The sequence below is a fragment of the Syngnathoides biaculeatus genome, chromosome 7 (genome assembly GCF_019802595.1).
Source record: "Syngnathoides biaculeatus isolate LvHL_M chromosome 7, ASM1980259v1, whole genome shotgun sequence".
In the NCBI taxonomy this organism is placed as follows: domain Eukaryota; kingdom Metazoa; phylum Chordata; class Actinopteri; order Syngnathiformes; family Syngnathidae; genus Syngnathoides; species Syngnathoides biaculeatus.
In genome coordinates, this window is record NC_084646.1 from 32,267,974 (window position 1) to 32,292,321 (window position 24,348).

Sequence of the window (24,348 nt, forward strand, 5' to 3'; positions counted from 1 at the left end):
TTTTGCGACATCAAATAAATTGTAATAGATTCTCTGAAAACAAACAAGATCCAAGCTTCATGATATACATACTCTTAAGACAAGAGCAGTAGCAAGTGCACTGCAAGTGGACAAACCCAAAACTACTTTGTACCAGCTTTTCTGTCTGTAGGATTTACCAAGCCTTTGAATCACTAAACTAATATTTAGTTGTATGACCACATTTTTTTTTGTTTTTTACAACTGCTTCACATCTGTATGGCATGGAGTCAACCAACTTGTGGCACCTTTCAGCTGTTATGACACTCCAAGATTCCTTAATGACGTTCCACAAATCATTTACATTTTTTGGGGTTTGCTTCAGAAACATCATTTTTTATGTGACCCCACAAGTTCTCGATGAGATTAAGGTCCGGGGATTGGTTTGACCAATCCACCACATTAACTTTGTTTGTTTGGAACCAAGACTTTGCATGTTTACTAGTGTATTTGGGGTCATTGTTTTGTTGAAACACTCATTTCACGGGCATGTCCTCTTCAGCATAGGGCAACATGACCTCAAAGTATTTTGACAAATGGAAACCCTGATCCTTGGTATGCGATATATGGAACCAACACCAGAGCAGGAGAAATATCCCCATATCAGGATGCTTGGACCACCATGCTTCACTGTCTTTACTGTGTACTGTGGCTTGAATTCAGAGTTTGTTGGTTGTCTCACAAACTGCTGCCCCTGGACCAGAAAATGAACAATTTTACACTCATCAGTCCACAAAATTTGACTTCATTTCTCTTTAAGTTTGTTGAAGTGATCTTTGGCAAATTGTAGCCTCTTCTGCACGTGCCTTTTTTTAACAGAGGGACTTTGCGTGGATTCTTCGAACTAGATTAGCTTCACATAGACGTCTTACTGTCACACTACTTACACGTAAATCCAGACCTATGTTTCCTCAAATTTTTTTACTTGTATGAGCAAAAAGACTAAGGCCCCTGAGCGGTCCCTTGGACCACAATGAGCAACATCAAATGTGTTAAATGGTTTATTAAAACTATAAACACATGAAGGGTTGCGTCAGGAAGGGCATCCGGCGTAAAAATTGTGCCAAACATATATATGCGTTCATCTGAGATGACACGCTGTGGCGACCCCGAAAGGGACAAGCCGAAAGAAACACACAATACTATTATTATATTATATTTATGCCCGTATAATATATATATAAAACTATAAATATATGACAGCATTTACATTCCCATCAGATCACTTTTATTAAGTTATTAAGTTGAAGTTTTTGCAAACTTAGAATGAAAATGTCAACAAACTTGTTCTTTTAACTACACAAAAAATACATTGGTATCCAAACCAAGACAATTATAAACTATAAATATGAAATCCCGCTCAAAAACTCATTTTATTTCTTCTGTTTTTCTTGGTGTAAAACTGAATTATTGCTTGCACAGTATTCTTTTGCTGTGACAGCTGAATGATGCACCCAAACAGTTTGATGATGAATGTTATTTTGCTCCCTTTATTTAAAATACAGAACTAGCTTTTAGTGCACGGTATTCTGTGCTTTCAGCCATGATGAAAGTGTGCCAAGGTGGCACTTAAACATGACTAATTCATTGACGCCATAATCAGATAGTATCCAGTCCCATCTATCCCCATTTTAGTCAAAATTTTCCCAAGATGTCGCGTGCAAAACCGCTAAACTTTATACTGAAAGCTGTAAACCGGAATGAATCTTGTGGTTTTGTTTGGGCACTAAATGTTTAAAATAGAAAATGTAAATGGGGTGGATGGTTCTGTGAACTGGACGGATATGGGTCTTTGAGGTGTAGAAGTTTGTGAATGGGAACAGATTTTTACATTTTATTCATCATATCCACAGGTGTGCATGTAAATGCAGCATCCCAATGGAAACAACAGAAGAAAGTTGTTGTTTCTATGAGAGTTAACATATTTACCAGAAAACGGCAGATTATCCAAACCATCAGCTGCAGTGTACCCACGTTTTATTGCCACTGTCTGAACTCATGAGTACTTGAGGTTGCAGATCTCCAATTCAGGCAACAGTATCGGCTGTGACTGGATTTTCCACAACACGAGTAAGAGCTATTTTAAAAATGATTAATAGTTCTCCAAATAAGCCCAGCTTTTTGCAGTTTACATTCAGATTTTTAGAAAAAAATTATTGTTGGCATCATTATTGTTCCTGGTAAAAGCAGCATTTGTCCAGTCGTTTGTTCAAACAAAGTCCCATTCTGGAAAATTGTCATAGGAGTATATTTTCAGGTCTATACTGCTTACAGACAGCTTGTGAGATGGTGTTGGGGAATTCTAGGTAGAAAAAATGTGTGCCACTCCCACCGTGCTGTGTGTATAATATTTGTGGCAGATGGCTAAGAGTACACAGGATTTAAATGGACAACATCCTGAAGTTTTTTGTTCTGTCTTTGTGTGAATTTTGATGTTTTTTTTATGAAGTAAATATATACCACAGAACTAAAATCATCGCATTTTTATTGAACTGTATGCTTACATTGTGTATAAATGTGATTCGCTCGTAACATTTTCACTGAATGCAATTTGGTCTGTCAATATGAGGCCACCTGAGGTTGAAATATATGTTGCAGTATTCTCTCTGCTGTCGAAAAGATAGGTGTTCCTTTTTCATGAACAGCCACTTCATCAGTCTGGCAACTTTTGGAACATACCAAAGATGGAGATTCAGCATCTGCTGGTTCGATGTCAACCTCTTGTGCAGAAGATGCTCACTGCAACATCTGTAATTACTATAGAAAACTAAGATTCAAAGTTCATAAAATAAGAAAAAAAATTATGGATAAAGCAAAGGTTTATGTCAATCTATTTCATGGTGCGTGATTTTTTTTTGGATAAATTGAAAACAGGTCTCCTACTCTGTGAGTGACAAGTATGTAATACTCCGTGTTTTAATGCAACACAGTATTTTATTAAAATAAAAAAACCCTGCACAAATAAATAAAAGGTTTTCCATCTATTAATTTTCTTAGGCGCTTATCCTCCCAAGGGTCGCGGGAGGGCTGGGATTGAACGCTTTCCAGTTGGTCCACCGTGCCGCCCTTTGGACACAATATTATCCTGTTTTTTTAGTTGAGAATGGTCAAATGATTTACGGTAATAAAATAATTTTTGCGAAGAACGACATAGGCGGCTTTCAGTCCACTATGTCAAAAGTGTTCAAAGTTTTCAGGAAATAAAAGATGATCAACATACCTCCGCAACTTGTCTTTTAACAAAAGCTCTTTGCAGTTTTTGCTACTTTCTGTGGGGGGGCTGAGCTTGTCGAACCGTGTCCAGGATCAGCGGCTGATCCATGTTTGTGTTAGGTCCCATTAGCAACACCGATCTGTTCAGGTGTTGGAACTGGCTGTACGGTAGGCACTGATCCAGGTTTTACATGAGTCCGCCAGTAAAAGAGTCCGTGTGAAATGTTCACTGCATATGACAGACTCTTTGTTTGCACAAACCTGACCCACTGTTTTCTGAGGCTTGGGTTTTTTGGAAAATAATTTAAACTGTGACCAGAATAATTCAAATTGCGAAAAAACTGAACCAGACGTCTTCACCATTTTTACGGATTGGTTTTAGCTTACATTCACAGAGGAATTCTCAAAACAAATTGTTTTTTCTTCACCATCAACAAGCAATGCTATGACTATAAGCTAGTCCCATAACAGCAGGTCTCCTTGCTGTGATGTCAGAGATAAGCCACAGGAAAGGAGGCATTTTTGAGGTACGCGAAACTAGTTCATGGACTTTAATTCATAAATACGTAAAAATATATACAAATACAACATATACAAATAAGATATGCATTTTATGGTACAGTTGAACATATATTTTCATCTAGATAAGATAATTTGGTTTGAAAATTGACGTTACATACACTTTAATGGTTGTCTTCTGTTTTCTGCCATGTGTCTCTGGTTGTGCTCCCCATTATAAGGAACAAGAAATCATTTTAGATGAACATCCTATAATTTGTTGCAACTCAATCAGTTTCACTTCTCCAATCAAACTTTTAATCAAAGCATGCTGTTTTTTTTTAACAATGTGTTGAACGACCCACTTTCCTCAGGCTTTGAAGGAGAAATAAATATTCAACAGGTGCTGGCTTCATCCTGAAATAGGGGGCACCTAATTTACACCTGTTTTTCACAAAATTGATTACCTCAGGCGGCACAGTAGCACAGCTGTAGAGCATTAGCGTCACAGTTCTAAGGACCGGGGTTCAAATCCCTGCGCCGACTGTGTGGAGTTTGCATGTTTTCCCCGTGCCTGCGTAGATTTTCTCCGGGCACTCCAGCTTCCTCCCACAACCCAAAAACATACATTACTTGGAGACTCTAGGAAACAAGTGAAGAAACTAGTCCAAGAAGATTGGAACAGCTGGTGTGTTATGTGACAGAAGAGTCTCTGATAGGTAGAAGGGTAAAGTTTATAAAACAGTTATGAGGCTGACCATGAAGTACGGGTTAGAGACGGTGGCATTGAAGACACAACAGGAAACAGAGCTGGAGGTAGCAAAAATGAAGATGTTGACGTTCTCACGAGGAGTGAGCAGGTTGGACAGGATTACCAATGAGCTTGTTCAAGGAAAAGCCAAAGTTGGATGTTTTGGAGACAAGGTTCGAGAGAGCAGACTACGATGGTTTGGACATGTCCAGAGGAGAGAGAGTGAGTACAGTACTCTCTCGCTTCTTGTACAGTTGCAGATGCTTTTTTTTTTTGCTCTTGCTCTACTTGCTTTGGCTCTGTTGACATTTTTTTCTTGTTGATCAGCATGTTTTCCTTCTAAAAAATTTTTTTAGAAGCAGCGACTCCTGGATACTTTTAAATCTGTGGGAAAGTATGTTTCTTTTTTTGTGGATAATCAAGTTCTTGGTGGACAGGAGGAGCTCCGGAAGATTGGGCTACTATAGCCAAGGGGATCACACTGAGACAGGCAGGAGAGTATTTTGTGTGTCTTCTGGGAGAAAAGGGGAGAAGTAGACTTGGCGGTGGAACCCCAAAATACAGGAAGTCATACAAGGAAAATAGTGAAGAAGAGGTGGGACACTGAGAAGACAAAAGGAATACATTGAGATGTGACGTAGGGCATAGGTAGGGGTGGCAAAGGCTAAACAAGAGGCATATGACAACACGTACAACAGATTGGACATGAAAGAAGGAGAAAAGGATCTCTACAGGTTGGCCAAACAGAGGGATGGACATGGGAAGGGTGTGCAGCATGTAAGAGTGATGAAGGCTAGAGATGGAAATGTGTTGACTGGTGCCACTAGTGTGTAAAATAGATGGAAAGAATACTTTGAGAAGTTGATGAATGAAGAAAATGAGAGATAAAGGAAGAGTAGAAGAGGCAAGTGTGAAGGACCAGGAAGTGGCAATGATTAGTAAGGGAGACGTGAGAAAGACACTCAAGATGAAAAATGGAAAGGCAGTTGGTCCTGATTACATACCTGTGGAGGTATGTAAGCAGTTTGGAGAGGTGGCTGTGATGTTTTTGACCAACTTATTCAACAGAATACTAGGAGGTGAGAAGATGCTTGAAGAATGGAAGTGTGATAGTTCCCATTTTTAAGAAGAAAGACAATGTTAAGAGCTGTGAGAACTATGAAGGAATAAAGTTGATGAGCCACACAATGAAGTTTTGGGAAAGAGTAGGGGAGGGTAGACACGGGACAGAAGTAAGTATCTGCGGGCAACAGTATGGTTTCATGCCAAGAAAGAGTACCACAGGTGCATTATTTGCCTTGAGGATGCTAGTGGAAAAGTACAGAGAAGGTCAGAGGGAGCTACATTGTGTCTTTGTGGATCTAGAGAAAGCCTGTGACTGAGAACGAAGAGAGGAACTGTGGTACTGCATGCGTAAGTTTGGAATGGCAGAGAAATATGTTACAATAGTACAGGACATGTATGATGGCAGCAGAACAATGGTGAGGTGAGCCGTAGATGTGACTTCAGAATTTAAGGTAGATGTGGGACTGCATCACGGATCAGGTCAGAGGCCCTTCTTGTTGGCTGTGGTAATGGATAGGCTGACAGATGAGGTTAGACTGGAATCCCATTGGACCATGATGTTTGGAGATGATATCGTGATATGCAGTGAAAGCACGGACCAGGTGGAGGAACAATTAGAAAGATGGACGCATGCACTGGAAAGGAGAGGAATGAAGATTAGCCAAAGCAAAACAGAATATATGTGTATGTGAATGAAATGGGTAGAGGGGTGGAGGAGAAGAGATAGCGAGGGTGGATGACTTCAAATACTTGGGGTCAACAATCCAGAGCAATGGTGAATATGGTAATGAAGTGAAGAAACAGGTCCAAGCAAGTTGGAACAGCTGGCGGAAGGTGTCTGGTGTTTTATGTGATAGAAAAGCCTCTGCTCGGATGAAGGGCAAAATTTAGAAAACAGTGGTGAGGCCAGCCATGATGTATTAGATTGGATTACAGACAGTGGCATTGAACAGACAACAGGAAACAGAGCTGTAGTGGCAGAAATGAAGATGTGGAGGTTCTTGCAAGGAGTGAGCAGGTTTGATAGGTTTAGAAATGAGCTCGTGAGCGAGTTGGATGTTTTGGAGACAAGGTTCAAGAGTGCAGGCTTCGATGGTTTAGACATATCCAGAGGCGAGAAAGTTAGTAGATATATATACACACTGAGGATGGAGCTTCCAGGCAAAAGAGCGAGAGGAAGGCCAAAGAGAAGGTTGATGGATGTTGTGAGGAAAGACATGAGGGCGGTTGGTGTAAGAGAAGAAGATGCAGGAGATAGGCTTAGATGGAAAAAGATGACATGCTGTGGCAACCCCTAAACAGACAAGCCGAATGGAAAAGAATAACCTGTCAATTATTTGTACTGAGTACAACTATTTTGTCATAACAGGGAAATTAACATTCATGTTGACAATTACATAGAAAAAACATCCAAAGAACTTTCTGCAATACTAGACACATTTAACCTCTCTCAACATATAGGGAGTCCAACTCACACTCAAGGTTACATCTTTGACCTGGTCATCTCTTACGATGCTTAAATTTTATTGATTGACATTAAGGATATAGCTATTTCTGACCATTTTTGTGCATTTTTGAATTACAGATTCTTCCAAAAGTTCAGAGAACTTCTTTCTCTATTAGGAAAAGGTACATAAATGAGAGTACTGCCACAAAGTTTACGGAGACAGTGGCTGTGCCACAGATTGTGAATGCTGGGACAGTTGATGAACTTTTGGACAATTTCACCTGGAAAATCACAAATACCATTAATGCTGTCACTCCTGTTAAAACTAAATGCTAGAATACTCCGGAGGAGCACAATGATGGTCAAGAGCTCTAAATCAAAGTGTAGGAAAGCAGAATGCAAGTGGACAAAAACTAAACTCTAAAATGACTATGACCTCTACAGACAGTGTCTTGGTAATTTTAACCAAGAATTAGTTAAGGAAAGACAGCAAAGCTTTGCTAAAATCATCAGTCAGAACCTCAACAATACTTGTGCTCTGTTTGCTGTGGTTGACAAGCTCCCCCCCCCCCCAACCCCCGTATCAGATTGATCCAGAACACAGAACAGCTGACAAATACAATGAGTCTGCCCGTTATTTTAGTGAAAAATTAAAATCCATCAGGTCAAATGTCAGCACAAATCAGCAAAAATATGAAATTATTTTACATCTATAGCCACCCAGGAAAATCTCTATTAACTTGTCAGAATTTGATACCAAAAAACTCTTGAGAAAACTGTTTAGCAGTTGAAACCATCAACGAGCTGTCTCGACCTAATACAATCGGACTTTTTCAAAACTATTGTGAAATTAGTGCTACCTGATTTACTGCAAATAATCAATTGGTCACTTCAGTCTGGCGAGTTTCTCAAAGCTCTTAAAGTATCTGCTGTTAAGCCTCTTCTAAAAAACAAGAGCACTGGACAATTCATGTTTGCAAGCTATTAGACCCATTTCAAATCTCCCCTTCATAGCCAAGATTCTTGGGAAAGTTATTTTTTAATAAACTCAGAAATTTCTTGAATTTAAATTTACTTTTTGACAAATTTCAATCAGGTTTCCAAACTCATCACAGTATAGAATCTGTTCTTATCAAAGTGCTAAATGATATAAGGTTGAATACTGACTCAAGAAAGGTGTCAATTTTGGTCTTGTTGGATCTCAGTGCAGCTTTTGAGATGGTAGATCATAATATACAGCTGAAGAGGTAGGAAACGTGGGTAGGACTACATAGAATGGTTCTTAAATGGTTTAGGTCCTACCTGGAGGAAAAGAGCTACATTGTAACCATTTGAAGTGCTAAATCTCAACAAATGGAAATGGCCTATGGGTTTCCTCAAGGGTCAGTTCTTGGACCCCTCCTGTTCAGCCTGTATATGCTACCCATGGTCAAATTCTTCAAAACTTTCAATTTGACGATCATAACTATGCAGATGACACACAGTAACAATATATTTAGAAATGTCTCCAGATGACTCCAGTTCAATTGAGGTACTGCACCACTGTCTGAAGCAGATAAATAACTGGATGTGCAAAAAAAAAAAAAGAGAATTGCTGTTAGTAAACACCTGGACTTTCTATCTTTATACACAAAAGACCAAGTCCGAAACCTTGGTGTTCTGATTTGATTCAAACTTCACTTTCGATAATCATATCAAATCAATCACAGAAACGAACTGCCTTCTACCATCTGAAGAACATAGTGAGTAGAGTGAAGATGGTTCGAAAATTTTCAAAAAATATACAGTCTCCGAAACGTGCCTCTGTATGGTGCTGCTTATCAGTATGTGACAAAAGAGTTTTGTAGATGGTGGGTGCACGTTTTTAGCATGGATAAAAAAGGACTTTTTTGAAAGAGGATGGCTACGCATACTTCTTCAAGAACCATGTTTAAGATCATCATGTTGCAATCCTGCATGTGAGTGAACTTAAAGCCTCTACGAGCCTGACCTTCGCCGTTTGTTTGTGTGCATGTGTGTGGGTGTGTGTGCGTCTGCATGCATGTGTTTCCCTTGCGTTTCTCGACCGCGATCAGGCGACTGTTGCGGGAAAAATTAACAAAGGTTTTATCATTAAAGATTTCAGTAAATACGTGTACTGTTGTAATCTTCATCTCCAACGTAATCTATAAATACTGTTACATATTTTAATCATTTTGGTACCCAGATAAACATACATGAAAATTGCGAGGATGTGTGTGTGGGGTGGGTGGTGGTCTAGTGGAGGGGGTCCGACTTCGCATTTTTTCACATTTCACAGGGAGTTCTGGTCCCTATTAACTGCGAAAAACAAGGAATTGCTGTATATTGGTAGAAGGGTGCTGAGGATGGACAGGCAAATGACCGAGACAAACATCAAAGAGAAGATTGATGGATGTTGTGAGTGAAGACAGGAGGGCAGTTGGTGTTAGAGAGGAAGATGCAGGAGATAGGTTAACATGGAAAAAGATGACATGCTGTGGTGACCCCTAACGGGACAAGCCGAAAGGAAAAGAAGATATGAATGATGGGTCTTGTTGGATTTCTGAGAATCTACTGCACTTACTGGTAACTTGTTTAACGTCGCAAAAAATATATACAGTGCCTTGTGAAGGTATTCGGTCCCCTTTTCAACCTTTCGCCACATTTCAGGCTTCAAACATAAAAATATAAAATTTTCATTTTGTCAAGAATCAACAAGTGGGACACAATCATTAAGTGAAAATGTATTTGATATTTTAACATTTTTTAACAAATAAAAACCTGAAAAATGGGGCGTTGCAATATTATTCGGCCACCTTTTGCTGCCATTACAGCTGCAAGTCGCTTGGGCTTTTGGATCACTGTCCTGTTGGAAGATAAATCTAAGTCGCAGACTCAGGTCTTTTTCAGACTCCAACAGGCTTTCTTCCAGAATGGTCCTGTATTTGGCTCCATTCATATTCCCATCAATTTGAACAAACATCCCTGTCCGTGCTGAAGAAAAGCAGGCCCAAACCAACAGGCTGCCACGACGATGTTTGACAGTGGGGGAAGGTGTGTTCAGGGTGATGAGCTGTGTTGCTGTTACACCAAACATATCGTTTTGCATTGTGGCCAAAAATTTTGATTTGGGTTTCATGTGACCAGAGCACCATCTTCTACGTTTGGTGTGTCTCCCAGGTGGCTTGTGGCAAACTTTAAATGAAACATTTTTGGGTATTTCTGAGAAATGGCTTTTGTGGAATGGGAATGGCACTCTTCCATAAAAGCCAGATTTATGCAGTGTACGACTGATTGTTGTCCTCTGGACAGACTCTCCCACCTCAGCTGTAGATCTTTGCAGTTCAGCCAGAGTGATCGTGGGCCTCTTGACTGCATCTCTGAGCAGTCTTCTCCTTGTTCGAGGTGAAAGTTTAGAGGATGGCCGGGTCTTGTTAGATTTACAGTGGTCTGATACGCCTTCCATTTCAATATGATTGCTTGCACAGCGCTCCTTGATATGTTTAAAGCTTGGGAAATAATTTTTCATCCAAATCTGGCTTTAATCTTCTCCACAGTATCTCGGACCTGCCTGGTGTGTTCCTTTGTCTTCATGATGTTCTCTGTACTTTAAACAGTAACCCTGAGACTATCACAGAGCAGGTGCATTTATACAGATACTTCATCACACACAGGTGGATTCTATTTATGATCAGTCAACATTGGATCATTCAGAGATCCTCACTGAACTTCTGGAGTGAGTTTGCTGCACTGAAAGTAAAGGGGCCAAATAATATTGCACGCCCCACTTTCCAGTTTTTTATTTGTTGAAAAAGTATAAAATATCTAATAAATTTCATTCCACTTCATGATTGTTTCCCACTTATTGTTGATTCTTGACAAAAAATGAAAATTTTATATCTTTATGTTTGAAGCCCGAAATGTGGCAAAAGGTTGAAAAGTTGGGCCGAATACTTTCACAAGGCACTGTATATAAACTGAAAATGTGGATTGAAATAATCTGGTACATTGGAATGCTATTGGAGGAAGTGCCTGGGGAGAAGGAAATCAGGACTTCCCTGGTAAAGCAACTACCCCACAACCTCGGATAAGCGGAAGAAACAGCATGGATGGATAAGACTACATTGTTCTATCAATTACAGAAAGTCACCTGTTCCTGAAGTAGGAAGCTGCTCCAGACCACAACAGTACCATTATATTTGACTGTTATTATGATTATATATTTTTCCCACTGAAATGCTGTTTCATTTAGGCCTTTTGTAAGGAGACACAAACCCTTCAGGAAGATAAGATTTTTATCTCGGTAGTCCATATAGTATTGTCCCAAAAGTCTCCAGCAAATGGTGGTTGATTTTTTTTCCCCATAATAAATTACAGACTTTAAAAAAGCTACCATGTGTGTTTTTGGAATGTGGTAAGAAACCGGAGTGTCCGGAGAAAACCCATATAAGCGTAGGGAGAACATGCAAACTCTACACAGGCGGACCCAGGATTTTACCCCCAGTTCTCAGAAATGTGAGGCAAACGCTTGAACAAGTCCTCACACCATGCTAGCCTGAAACCCCCTCCAACCCCCCCAAAAAAAGAATTTAAAAAATTTGAATACAGAGAAACCTCAGAATTTGAACATCTTGGTGGCTTTACAAATCAGTTTTCAAGCAAAAAAAATCTGCATAAAAATTGCCTCAGTTTTTGATTCAATTCTTTCTATTCGAGCACAGAGCAAAGTTAAACCCTTGATGACCAGGTAGCCAACTCAACCGTAGCGATGGCGAACGCACATAGAGTGGGTGCTGAGACAAGCTGTTTCCCACTTTGAGTCAACCAGTCACTCTTGCTCAAGCACGTGAGTGCATGCTCATTGTGTGAGGAGGCATCTTTGCGAGTGCTTAAGATTGGGTTTTGTTATTTTGCCGGTATTTTTTGGCATCGGTCCCAAGAAAGGTTAGCAGCAGTGAAGGAAAAGGAACAAAAAGGCAAGATTGGTCAAACAGACTGTTAGTGAAGTTACAAATTTGATAGTGAGGATGAAAGCCCACATGAACGTTCTACCTTTGAGATTAAACACTAGATTGTGATTGACATATTGCATTGACCTGAATCAAGCGACTGGATGGATGATGGGCTGATGTCTTTTTTTTTTTCCCCATCACACGGTCATGCGATTGACCAATACTACCTTTGCGATCGATGCATTGACCCAGGTCTATGCAAAAATTAAGACGGCTAACAAGGTGAACGGTTCTTCACACTGGGAATGGTTTTTAGCATTTATTTTAGTCTTCAAACCTCATGAAGTGATGTGGAACTTTGGAATAATTGACAACGGATTTATTACATAGTTAAATTGGCCTCCCCTTGAACCGGCTCGAGCAGGGGTTCTCAATGTGTTGACCAGTCGATCGCGAGGCAGTCTTTGTGGATCGTGGGACTGCGTGCCCCCCCCCCCCCCCCAAAAAAAAAACCCGTCAGCCAATGGTCCCTCAAAACTGTGCGTGTGCGCAATTGTGCACTGGTGATGCAGTCTCGATTGAAAGTATAACATACGGTTATTCAGTTTGTGGCATTTTGCAATGTGATTCAATGAGTGAGGGATGACTGGTTGTTATATCCAATGGCACATTGCACTAGTTTCTTTTAAGCAGCACACAGAACTCTAACAATGATTGCTGCTCCGCCACAGTCTCGTTTCCTAGTTTACCTTACACTCGCCTGCCTGGTCGGTGGGGACAATACTTTAAAGACCATCAATTCCACGGACACGGGTTTCCATGAGAAAGCAGTGTCTGGGTTCTAAAAGGCGGGCTCTCCAATTTCTGGGGTTGAGGTCACCGAGGTGGTTAAAAAACTTCTTAGTGGGGAGGCCACTGGGGTGGATGAGTTCCGCACGGAGTTCCTAAAGACTCTAGATGTTGTGTGGCTGTCCTGCTTGGCACGGCTCTCCAAAATCGCATTGAAATCAGGGCCAATGCCTATGGATTGTTAGACTGGGTTGTTGGGCCCCCTTCTTGATGTGTTCCAAATGGGTGGATTCCACTCCTCAGCCTCCTCAGTAAGGTTATTCAGGAGTTCTGGAGAAATAATTTAATCGCAACATCTCTGATTCAGGAGGAGCGATGTGGGTTTGGTCCTGGCCGTGAAATAGTGAACTACTTTACAGTCTAGGCAGAGTCAGCAATTTTGAATGGGAGAGCACCCATAAAGTCTACAAGTGTTTTGGCGACTTGCGGGAGAATTTGTTCACCTGAATCCCCTCATAGGGTTCTGTTAATGTATGAACTGTGTCAGAGGCTCATTGCCGGCAGTAACTTGCACTTGTTTCCAGTGTAGGTTGGACCATGCAAAGGCTGGCCTTTGTCACCGATTCTGTTTGTAACTTTACTGGACATAATTTCTAGGCACAGCTGAAGCATAGAAGGGATCTGGGTTGGTGGCTTCAGGATGTCATCTCTGCTTTTTGGTCCTGGACGTGGAAGAACTTTACACCCTACATGGGAGATCACCTAACAGGTCCACATGTGCTTGTAAACTTGGAGAAGGTGTCCGTGTCCCTCAGAGAATTATGTTGGGAGTGCTTCGGGAGAAAGGGGTACTGAACCCCCTGATACGGGCCGTTGGTCTGCTTTGCCGGCAGTAAGTCGTTTCCAGTGAAGGTTGAGCTACGCCAAGGCTGCTCTTTGTCTCAGTTTGTTTACAACTTTTACCGACATAATTTTCTAGGCACAGCCGAGGCGTAGAGGGAGTCCACTTTGGTGGCCTCAGCATTGAATCTCTGCTTTTTCTAGATGATGTGGTTCTGTTGGCTTCATCAACCCGTTATGTCCAAATCTTATTGGAGCGTTTCGCAGCCAAGAGTTAAGCGGCTGGGACGAGAATCAGCACCTTCAAATCTGAGAGAATCATCCTCAGTTGGAAAAGGGTGGTGTGCCCTCTCCAGGTCGGGGATGAGATCCTGCCCCAAGTAGAGAAGTTCAAGTATCTTGGAGTCATGTTCTCAAGTGAGGGAAGAATGGAAGGGGAGATCGACAGGCGGATCGATGCAGCGTCTGCAGTGATGTGGACTTTTTATCGGTCCGTCATGGCAAAGAAAGAGCTAAATTGAAAGGCGAAGATCTTAATTTCCCACTCGATCTAAGTTCCAACCGTCACGGTTAGTTACGAGCTGTGGGTTGTCACCAAAAGAACAAGTTCATGAATACAAGCGGCTGAAATGAGTTTCCTCCACAGATTCCTTAGTGATAGGTTGAGAATCTTGGTCATGTGGGAGGAGGTCTGAGTCGAGCTACTGCTCCCCCTCCAGATTAAGAGGAGCCAGATAAGGTGTCCGGGGAGCATCCGATTCAGATGCTCCCCGGACAACTCCGTGGTGTGATGTTCTGGGGATTATGCACCACTTCCTGAAGAACTCTTCGCTGATTTAGGACGCTGGAATAAGTTGGCTATGTCATGACCGGGAAGAATAGCTACAATAAAAATGAAAACCTTACCACATATAAAGTATTTTAAATGATTCAATTTAAGCACACAGTTTAATGATTTCAAATCTTAGATTCAGATGTCATACATTTTATTAAAAAGAAAACTGAAAAAGAAAATCCAGTCCAATCCCCATTCTTCAGAAAAGCAAACAGGAAGGAGGCTGAAATACTCAACATTAAACTATTACCTTTATCACCAATTACAATACCCCATCAAATGTGGAAAGGTGATAAAGCCTTTTACATTAGAGTTGATAAACCTTGGAATCACCTGCCTGAGGAGCTGAGACAAATTGGTGACATCTTTTACATTATTTCTGAAAACGTACTTTTACAGGCTGGCAGTTATGTGACATTGTCCCCCCCCCCAATTTATGTTTATGAATTTTCCTTTTCATTTTTGGGAGGACTATTTTATCATTTTGCGTGTGTTTTAAAATGTATTATCAATTGTGTTTCCATCATCCCAAATCAACCCTCTTGATATCAGTTGTCTTTGGAGGGTTCCTGCACTGCCCGGGGTATTTTTTTTTTGTCTAGGCCTATTATTTTTTAACAATTAGAGCACTCTGATGCTTAGAAAGCTTTGGAGGGACCACAGCGTTTTTTTGAGGTGCAACAAAGGAAATGACTGAAAAAAAAATAAGACAACATAACAGAAGAGCAGAATTAATTGGGGTTAATGAGAGTGACTTCGGGATGTTGGGTGTGTATAAAATCCTTTTATCATTATCGTTTGATAATGTTCATTGTTTGAATAGACTTATTTTTTCACTTGAATAGTTCACATTATAGCTCGCATTAAATGTGGAAAAAGTTCTTAGATGATTAAACTTTTGCTTCTCAATATAACAAAACCCACCATTAAAAATTTTTATATCCTTTAAAATTGTTTGTCAAGAAGGATGGTTAGTCACTGGGTCTACCTTTGAAATCAACAAAAAAGACCACTGATGGCGGTAATATGGTTCCTCTTATGTGGTTTAAACATTCCTAAGCTGTTACAAAATTATGTCCCCCTGACTTGTTGGAAGTGATACTGCTTTAACATATTGTAAAGAAATGTAGAAAACAAGGCAAATATCACACAAAAAGCCCATCTCACCTCTGCTAACTTTAGCCCTGCACTGTGAAAGGAATGTTCCAGCAACTGTTGCACCGTCGGAAGGACCAGCCTGTGGTTCTGCTCCAGGAAGATCTGATAGCAATAACTCTCTTGCACTTTACCACCAGCTGACCTGAATTAGACAATATGGTTAGTGAAAAATAAAAGTGAAGTAAATTCTATATTTGGGGATGTAACATACAGTTTAAGTAGAGGATCAAGTGCAAGAATCTGGTGCATGATGATAGTGAGAAACTCCTCTGGATCTGAAAAACAGCACCGTTATACTAAAAACAAATCATCTCTGAATACACTTGAAATTGAAAACTGACCCTTCTCTTCTGTGGTAAAAGACTGACAGTAGCCATGGTTTTGTAGCTGCTGTCGGAGCTTCATGATATGTCTGCCTTCCACAAAGCCTTCACTAGAAAAGCATTAAACACATTACTCAAAATTTTCACCTTACAAAAATAAAAATTATGGTAAATGCATTAAAGACACACACCTTCGAAGGGGGTTGATGATGTCATTGAGCAGTGTTCTCTGTATAGGGGCATTTTCTGGCTGTATCGATTTAAACAACATGGAATCCAGCACGGATGAGCATGAAAACAAACTGAGAACCGAGAAATAACCAAAAAGGTTAGATTAACACTGCATAATCCATCCATCCATTATCTGAGGTGCTGATTCTCACAAGGGTCGTGGGAGAGTCAGAACCTATCCCAACTATCTTGGGCAGTAGACAGCGTACACCGTGAACTGGTCGCCAGCCAATCGCAGGGCACATAGAAACAAACCATTCACACTCACATTTACACCCAAGGGTCACAATTAACGCATGTTTCTGGGATGTGGGAGGAGAGCGTAGTGCCTGGAGAAAACCCACACAGGCACAGGGGAACATGCAAACTCCACATAGGCGGGGCTGGAATTTGAACCCTGGTTCTCAGACGTTCTAACCACTTTCATCACAGTGCCGCCAACAATGCATTATTTATATTTCAAAGTGTATTAACAAATGCATTGCCTTTTTAAAAAGTTATTTTAAGAATTTATTTTCCATAAATGTGTAATTCTGTGACACTGTTGCCTCTGCGATTTAAGTGGAACACTACAGTCTGTTGAATGTAGCATTTCTTCTTTTCACATTCCCTAATGACAACATTAAGACTGCAGGTAGGCAAGAATATACCAAGCTTTTCTCATGTTTGCAGAGACAGGTCTGCTTTCTTTTTCTGAAAATGGGCATTATTTGAAAATACACTTTCTTGAATGTTGCAAGCAATGTCAAGCTATGCACTGACATCAGAACTACTCAGACTTTTTATTTCACACCGGGTTTATTACCGGGGGTCTTTCTTGTGTCAGTACAGAGAATGAAAATCCTATATCCATGATCGGAGTTCGCTTATTCTCATAAGGGGTGTGCGAGAGCCTATCGCAGCTAATTTCGGGCTGGAGACAGAGGACACACTGAACTGGTTCCCATCCAATGGATGGATCCGTGAGAATGATTGACAGCTCCCTTTTGACCAATCAGTGAGCGTCATTTCCTGAACTCCGCCCATGCTATTCACATCCGGGATCTTGTACCCACAAACAAAGAGGCGCACACTTACTTTAAACCTCTGAATTGCAAGTGTATAGTCCTGCTTATATCCAATTTGGAAATATGGTGCTTCGATGTGGCTGGGGAACGTGTAATGGAGACGAGCGCTAACCAGAGAGATTACTGGGAAGATATCTGGTGTGCTTTTCCACCACAAAGCGCAATTTAGATAAATCCAAACGGTGGATTATCGCCGACCTCACGACCAGCTGAACGTATCAAAGATAAATCAGCACAAAGCCATCTGTTCCAAGGTAAGTTACTCAATTAGCTGGTGTAACAGTTATAAAGTACAATGATGATGAACATCTCCTGGAATGTGACAAAGGGATTGCACTACAAATTGACAAAGACCATTTCATTATTTTCACTATTATTCATTATTTATTTCATTATTTTAAGCTGTAGTTCATATCCGTCTGACAAAGATTCGGTTTTCATTTCCTCCTTTCTGTTGGTCACTCATCCATACTGGTTGGATTTTGGACCTTCTGTGTTTATTCCACTGCTGTGGCAGAGACGTGCAGCTATGCTCACACAGCACGTGAGAAAAGTTTTGGAGTTTGAGCCCTTGTAGATTTTTAATGAAACCAATAATATGAGAGCACTCCAACACACACAACAACCAGCCAACACGTTGCAGAAACTTTGACTGGCTTTCCCGTTTGGGAAACCTTGACATTATGAATATATCCCTGTTGGAAGTAATTCAGGCCTTTCTGTACACCCTTTGTCAATATTTCTGAGGAAACAGAAATACTATCGGGAATTTGCTCTAATGAATCGCTCATAACATGCTTTGGCCACACTGCGTCCCCATTTTGATTGGTAGCTTGGGGTGCCTAACAAAAGCCAAATAGGCATGGCTTAGGCGCCCTGCGCAGATCCATCGATTGCAGAGCACAGAGAAAGAAACAACCATTCACAATCACACCTGGAGGCAAGTTAGAATGTCCAATTAATGCATGGTTTTGGGATGCGGAAGGAAATCATAGTGCCTGGAGAAACCCCACGCAGGCATGAGGAGAATATGCCAATTCCACATAGGCGGGGCTGCGATTTGAACCCCAGTGCTTCGAACTGAGATAGACGATCTAACAGGTCGACCACTGTGCTGGCTTGAAAATGCTAGAAATTCATTAAAATTAAGAGATGGGGGGAAAAAAAGTTACTTTTTTTCTGCACACAAAGAGAATTCTGGTATGGATTACTGTGATATAACTTGGTAGGAGGCAGTCACTTCAGTCGTCCTAACCTGAAGAGGGCAGCATCCATGTAGCAAGAGTTACAGTGACCTTGAATCCCCTTCATTTGTCCGATCAGCATTTGGTCAACTTGATCAGTGGTGATGGGAGCAACAGGATCCATTTTTCCAGTACTCTGTTGTCTCTCTGTGTCTGAAGTAAATTTTACATAGATCAATTTTAATCCATATCTGAAAGACGCTTGATTCTCAAAGGATTTCTAGAGCTGGCTTCCACTTGATGTCAACAATAAATATATTTGAATTGTTCTACTTTAGATCTTAAATTTGTCAAGAGCCATGTCAATGCTGGACAATATGTGAATGAATTATATTATTTGTAATAAAGTGTTACCCCCTGTTATTCATGGGGGCTATGTTCCTTACACCCCAAATAACAAAAATCTGTGAATAATGGATGCACGATTGATGCACACTGATTACACTGCCACCATCCATGCCAGCACATGTTTTAGCGTGAATATAAGATACCATATGATATTGCTCACAAGGCTGGAAGGAATATATGCATTTTACATCTGTAAACAGAACTTTACATTGCCCACACACTGCCTGTGGAGCAGGTCATTACTGACGTTGTATACACACACTGTGTCAGATTGAAATTGAAATCATCACAGCACAGCATATAGAATAGCATAACTAGCAAATAATAAAACAAAAGAATGATTCACAAAATAATTGACAAAACCTGCACTTTTAAAACTACTTACATGCAGCATGATTTGCGGCACGATGGAGATCCTGACTGCCGCACGTAAATATGGTGTGAAGTGCATGCTGTGTGTCAATTATTTCGCGTGTCTTTATGCTACACTGTTTGCTGTAGTGTGATAATTTTAGTTTCAATGTGACACCGTGACTGTGTACAACATTGTCCGTAATTACTTGCCTACATGAGCAGTGTGTGGGGCAATGTAAGGTTCTTCTGCTTACAGATGTGAAATGGATTATTCCTCACTGCTTCGTGAGCGCCATCATACGATAGCTTATATAGATGCTAAAACACTTGCTGCCATGCATACTAAGTGTAACCAGTGTGTTTAGATGGACTTTGTTGGACAAGTCACACAACTACAATTACAAATGTTGGAACTCATTGTGCACAAAAGGTGCACCCCATTGGCAGGTGCCTTGTCTAATGCGGCGCCTCTTTTATTGAGAAAAAAATTAAAACCTTTATGATCATGAAAATATGGTATATTAAAAAAAACAAACTTGGAGCTCAAAAGCCGCGAATATGCGGGGCCACGAAGGGTGAACCGCAAATGGGCAAAGGCACACCGTATATATATTATTCTGTAACAACTACAGAGGCATTTCCCAATTCAGCACTGTAAGCAAAGTCTTTGCTCGGGTTATTCTTGCCCACCTACAGAGACTTGCTAATCGTGTCAACCTAGAGTCACAGTCTGGTTTTTAAGCCAAATGGTCACCGGTACACATGGTCTTCTCCCTCCGTCGAATCCTGTAGAAACATAGAGAACAGCAGATGCCCCTGTTCGTCACTAATAGACCTTACGAAGGCATTTAACCTCATCAACAGAAAAGGCCTTTTCAGGATCCTGCCAAAGATTGGCTGCCCAACCAATACTGCAGAAAATCCATCTTCTAAGCTGCTTATCCTCATGAGGTTTGCGGGAGTGCTAGAGCCAATACCAATTTTCAACGGGCAGGATGCAGGGTACACCCTGAACTGGTTGCCAGCCAATCGCAGGGGACATCAAGACAAACAGCAACAGCGACAAAAGGTGCAATTTTAGAGTGTCCAATTAATGTTGCATGTTTTTAGGATGTGGGAGGAAACCAGAGAGCCTGGAGAAAGCCCACACAGGCACGGGGAGAACATGCAAACTCCGCACAGGGGGCCGGGATCGAACACAGGACCTCAGAACTGTGAGGCCAACGTTTTCTAGTTGAGCGACTATGCCGCCCCACACCAACATGAAAGGTGATACACCCTTCAGCCTGCAGCCCTTCTGCATCTGTAGCAGAGTCAAACAAGGCTGGGTCTTCTCCCCCACCCTGTTCATAATTTTCTTCACACTGACCTCAACAGAAGGCATCTACCTTCCATACTTGGCCAGGCTTTTCGATCTTGCCCGTCTCAGAGTCAAGATCAAGGTCGCAAAGTGCTCATCAGAGATATGCTGTTCGATGATTACGCTGCTGTAGTAATTCACACTCAGCACAATCTCCAGTCCCTAATGGATCATCTCTCCCAGGCCTACAATCAACCTAAAAAAGCAACATCCAGGGACAAGGCACCGAGATACCGCCGCCCATTGTTGTTGATGAGTACAAATTCGATGTGGTCCATGAGTTCATCTACCTCGCCTCAACCATCAATGACAACCTCTCCCTAGATGTGAAACTTGACAAGAGGATCAGGAACGCAGCCATGACTCTTGTGCGCCTTGTGACTTGTGTCTGGGAAAACCCCACGCTGTCGATCAATACCAAGATGGTGGTGCACAACGATTGTGTCACCAGCACGCTGCTCTACGGCAGCAAAAAGTGGCCAATGTACGCCAGGCAAGAGAGGAAACTGCACAGCTCTCACACATGCAGCCTTTGCAGCATACTGCGAAATCTCCTGGCAGGACAAAGTGACCAATGGCAGAGGTCCTGTCTTGCAGCCGTCGACACAGGATGTACACAGGATGTCCGCTCTGACGGCGCTGACTCAGATGGCTCGGCCACGTCCACCGAATGCAAGATGGCTGTATTCCCAAAGACATCCTGTAGGGTGAGCTGGTTGCTGGGGCGACAGGACAAACGCAGCTGTGCTACCGCGACATTGTAAAAAGGGACCTGAAGACTACTAACATGAACCTAGAGACCTGGGGAGAGCCTGGCAGTTACCGCTCAAAGTGGAGCGAGGCCCTAACTCGGCACCTCAAAACGGGTGAAGCAAATCTGATGGAGGCTGCTGCAGAGAAAGGAGCGAAGCAACTCCAACCGACCAGCACCATCCTTCACGTGCAACAAGTGTCAAAGAGACGGTCACTCTTGCATAGTTCTTCACAGTCACAGATATTGCTGCTCCACCAATAACTACGATGTCACGCCATCAACCTTGATCAACGGAGGCTTATAGTATATATTATACTATTTTTTGTTTGCTTAAGTGTTGTTGCTGCCTGTTGTTGGCAACTGTATGTTTTGGACATATGACACAAAAGGCTTCAGTCAATATGTGGCTAAGGGTCCCTTCCTCTGGATTCATGTTCCTGCATTATCTCAGCTATTCAATGATTAAAGACTTGAAACTGGATGACTGATTCTGGCCCAAGTTGGTTCTTTATTGCAGACTTTAATCAATGGCTATTTTATAACTACCGGTAATTATATAATTAACAATAATAGTGTGACATGTCTCTCTCTTGGTCTCTAACTTTTTTCACAGTGATTGCATGGAGATTTGACTCGTTATTTATTTATTTTTTTTACCTTGGATTGCATTAAAAAAAAAAAAAAAAAAATCGCATGTGTGCTGTTAAATCCACCGATAAATGTACAGTGGAGACCAGACTCCTAAATACACTGTGCAAAAAACATTTTTTTTTGTCTCACCTTCTGAAGTCAAATCAGGTTTAAGATCGATTTCAGGACAGTCGATCCCCAAAATTAATTAATTTTGTGAATTGGCACAATATTGAGAGGTAATTTTACGTTATTTTCTTGACGCTGAAATCTTTACATCTACAAAAAGTACATGTGTCTTTAAAGAACATGGGGAAGCCCATCTGATGAGGTCATGGTTATGGAAGCTCCTGATAACTAAACTGACAACATACGAGATAACTGACGGCACACCTGGGGATGAATTTTAGGTTATACCTCAAACACCCTGGTTCCTTGTTTCAAATCATGGGAAAATGAAAAGAAATCAGTCAGGAAATTCGAGAATCATGGAGCGCCACAAGTTTGGCTCATCCTTGGGTACAATTTCCAGATGCTTGAAGGTGCCACATTCATCTGTTCAAACAATTATAGGCAAGAACAAACATCATAGGAATGTCAAGCCATCACAGCACTCAGGAAGGAGACTGGCTCTGTGTCGCAGAAATGAATCTGTTTTGGTCCGAAATGTGTGAATGAATCCCATAACAAAAACTAAAGACATTGTGAAGATACTGGATAAAACTGGTAAGAAAGTGTCATTTTCCACAGTGAAATGAATTATGCACCAGCATGGGCTGAAAGGCCCCTCCACAGAAATTGAGCAATCACTCCTAAAGAAACATAAAAAGCCAGATTACAGTTTGCAAAAAAAACAATGCAGGCCTATGTGTGTAGGCCGGTCCCAAGCCCGGACAAATGCAGAGGGTTGCGTTAAGAAGGGCATCTGGCGAAAAACAGTGCCAAACAAAAATTAGCGTTCATCTAAAGAATACCATCCAGGATCGGTCGTTAACAATGCCCGCCCCTGGCACGTTAACCTGCAGAGCATCGGTGGAAATTCATTGACTGTGGCTCGAAGACAAAGAAGAGGAGGAAAGCGGATTGCTCAGCAGAAGAAGAGGAATGCAAAAAGCCTACAACTAAGCTGAGGGACTTTGAATGTTGGGACTATGAGAAGAAAAGCTCAGGAGTTGGTTGACATGATGATTAGGTTAATATATTGTGCATCCAAAAGAGCAGGTGGAAAGGTAGTAAGGCTACAAGTTTAAGAGCAGGGTTTGAATTATTTTACCATGGAGTTGAAGGGAAGAGAAATGGGGTTATTTTAAAGCAAGAGCTGGCTAAGAATGTCTTCAAGGTGAAAAGGGTATCAGACCGAGTGAAGAGGCTGAAATTTGAAATTGAGGGTGTTATGTATAATGTGATTAGCGGTTATGCCCCACAGGTAGTATATGACCAAGAGTTGAAAGAGAAATTCTTGAAGGAACTAGATGAAGTAGTTCTGAGCATCCCAGACAGAGAGAGAGTTGTGATTGGTGCAGATAGTAATGGACATGTTGGTGAAGGAAACCGGGGAGATGAAGAAGTAATGGGTAAGTATGGCATCAAGGAAAGGAATTTTGAGGGACAGATGGTGGTGGACTTTTTAAAAAGGATGGATGTGGCAGTAGTGAACCATTTTTTTTTTCCAGAAAAGGCAAGAACATAGAGAGACCGACAAGAGCAGAGGTACAAGCATGCAAGTGGATTATATTTTGTGCAGACGATGTAATCTGAAGTATGTTACTGACTGTAAGGTAGCGATAGGGTAGAATGTAGCTCGACAGCATAGGATAGTGGTGTGTAGGATGACTCTGGTGGTGGGTGGGAATATTAAGAAGACAAAGGTAGAGCAGAGAACCATATGGTAGAAGCTGAAAAAGGAAGAATGCTGTGTGGCCTTTCGGAAAGAGGTGAGACAGGCTCTCGATGGACAGTAGGAGCTCCTGGACAACTGGACTACGACGGCCAAGGTGATCAGAGAGACATCCAGGAGAGTACTTGGTGTGTCTTCTGGTAGGAGGGGAAGAAGGAGACTTAGTGGTGTAACCCCAAAATACAGGAAGTCATTCAAGAAAAGAGATTAGTGAAGAAGTGGGACACAGAGGACTGAGGGGAGTCGAAAGGAATACATTGAGATGGGACATAGGGCAAAGGTAGGGGTGGCGAAGGCTAAACAAGAGGCATATAATGACAAGTATACCAGGTTGGACATGAAAGGAGAAAAGGATTTTCACAGCCTGGCCAGACAAAGGGATAGAGATGGGAAGGATGTGCAGCAGGTAAGGGTGAGTAAGGGTAGAGATGGAAATGTGTTGACTGGTGCCAGTAGTGTGTTAAATAGATGGAAAGAATACTTTGAGAAATTGATGAGTGAAAAAAAATGAGAGAGAACGAATAGCAGTCTTTGATGGATCAAACTTTGTGGAAGATGGCATGATCAACTGAAT

The 24,348-nt window shown here is 41.5% G+C and overlaps 1 protein-coding gene across 2 annotated transcripts in view; it reads right to left on the reverse strand.

Moving 5' to 3' along the window:
- The window catches only part of cyldl (cylindromatosis (turban tumor syndrome), like), a 73,564-nt gene that overhangs the window by 3,973 nt on the left and 45,243 nt on the right, over positions 1-24,348 (reverse strand). For both annotated transcript variants that reach the window (XM_061825411.1, XM_061825412.1), the window contains 5 exons: positions 18,443-18,584; positions 16,081-16,191; positions 15,908-15,999; positions 15,778-15,841; positions 15,576-15,708 (listed from right to left, as the gene is read on the reverse strand). In XM_061825411.1, the coding sequence (XP_061681395.1) occupies positions 15,576-15,708; positions 15,778-15,841; positions 15,908-15,999; positions 16,081-16,191; positions 18,443-18,584 (542 nt within the window). The remainder of the gene's footprint in view (positions 1-15,575; positions 15,709-15,777; positions 15,842-15,907; positions 16,000-16,080; positions 16,192-18,442; positions 18,585-24,348) is intronic.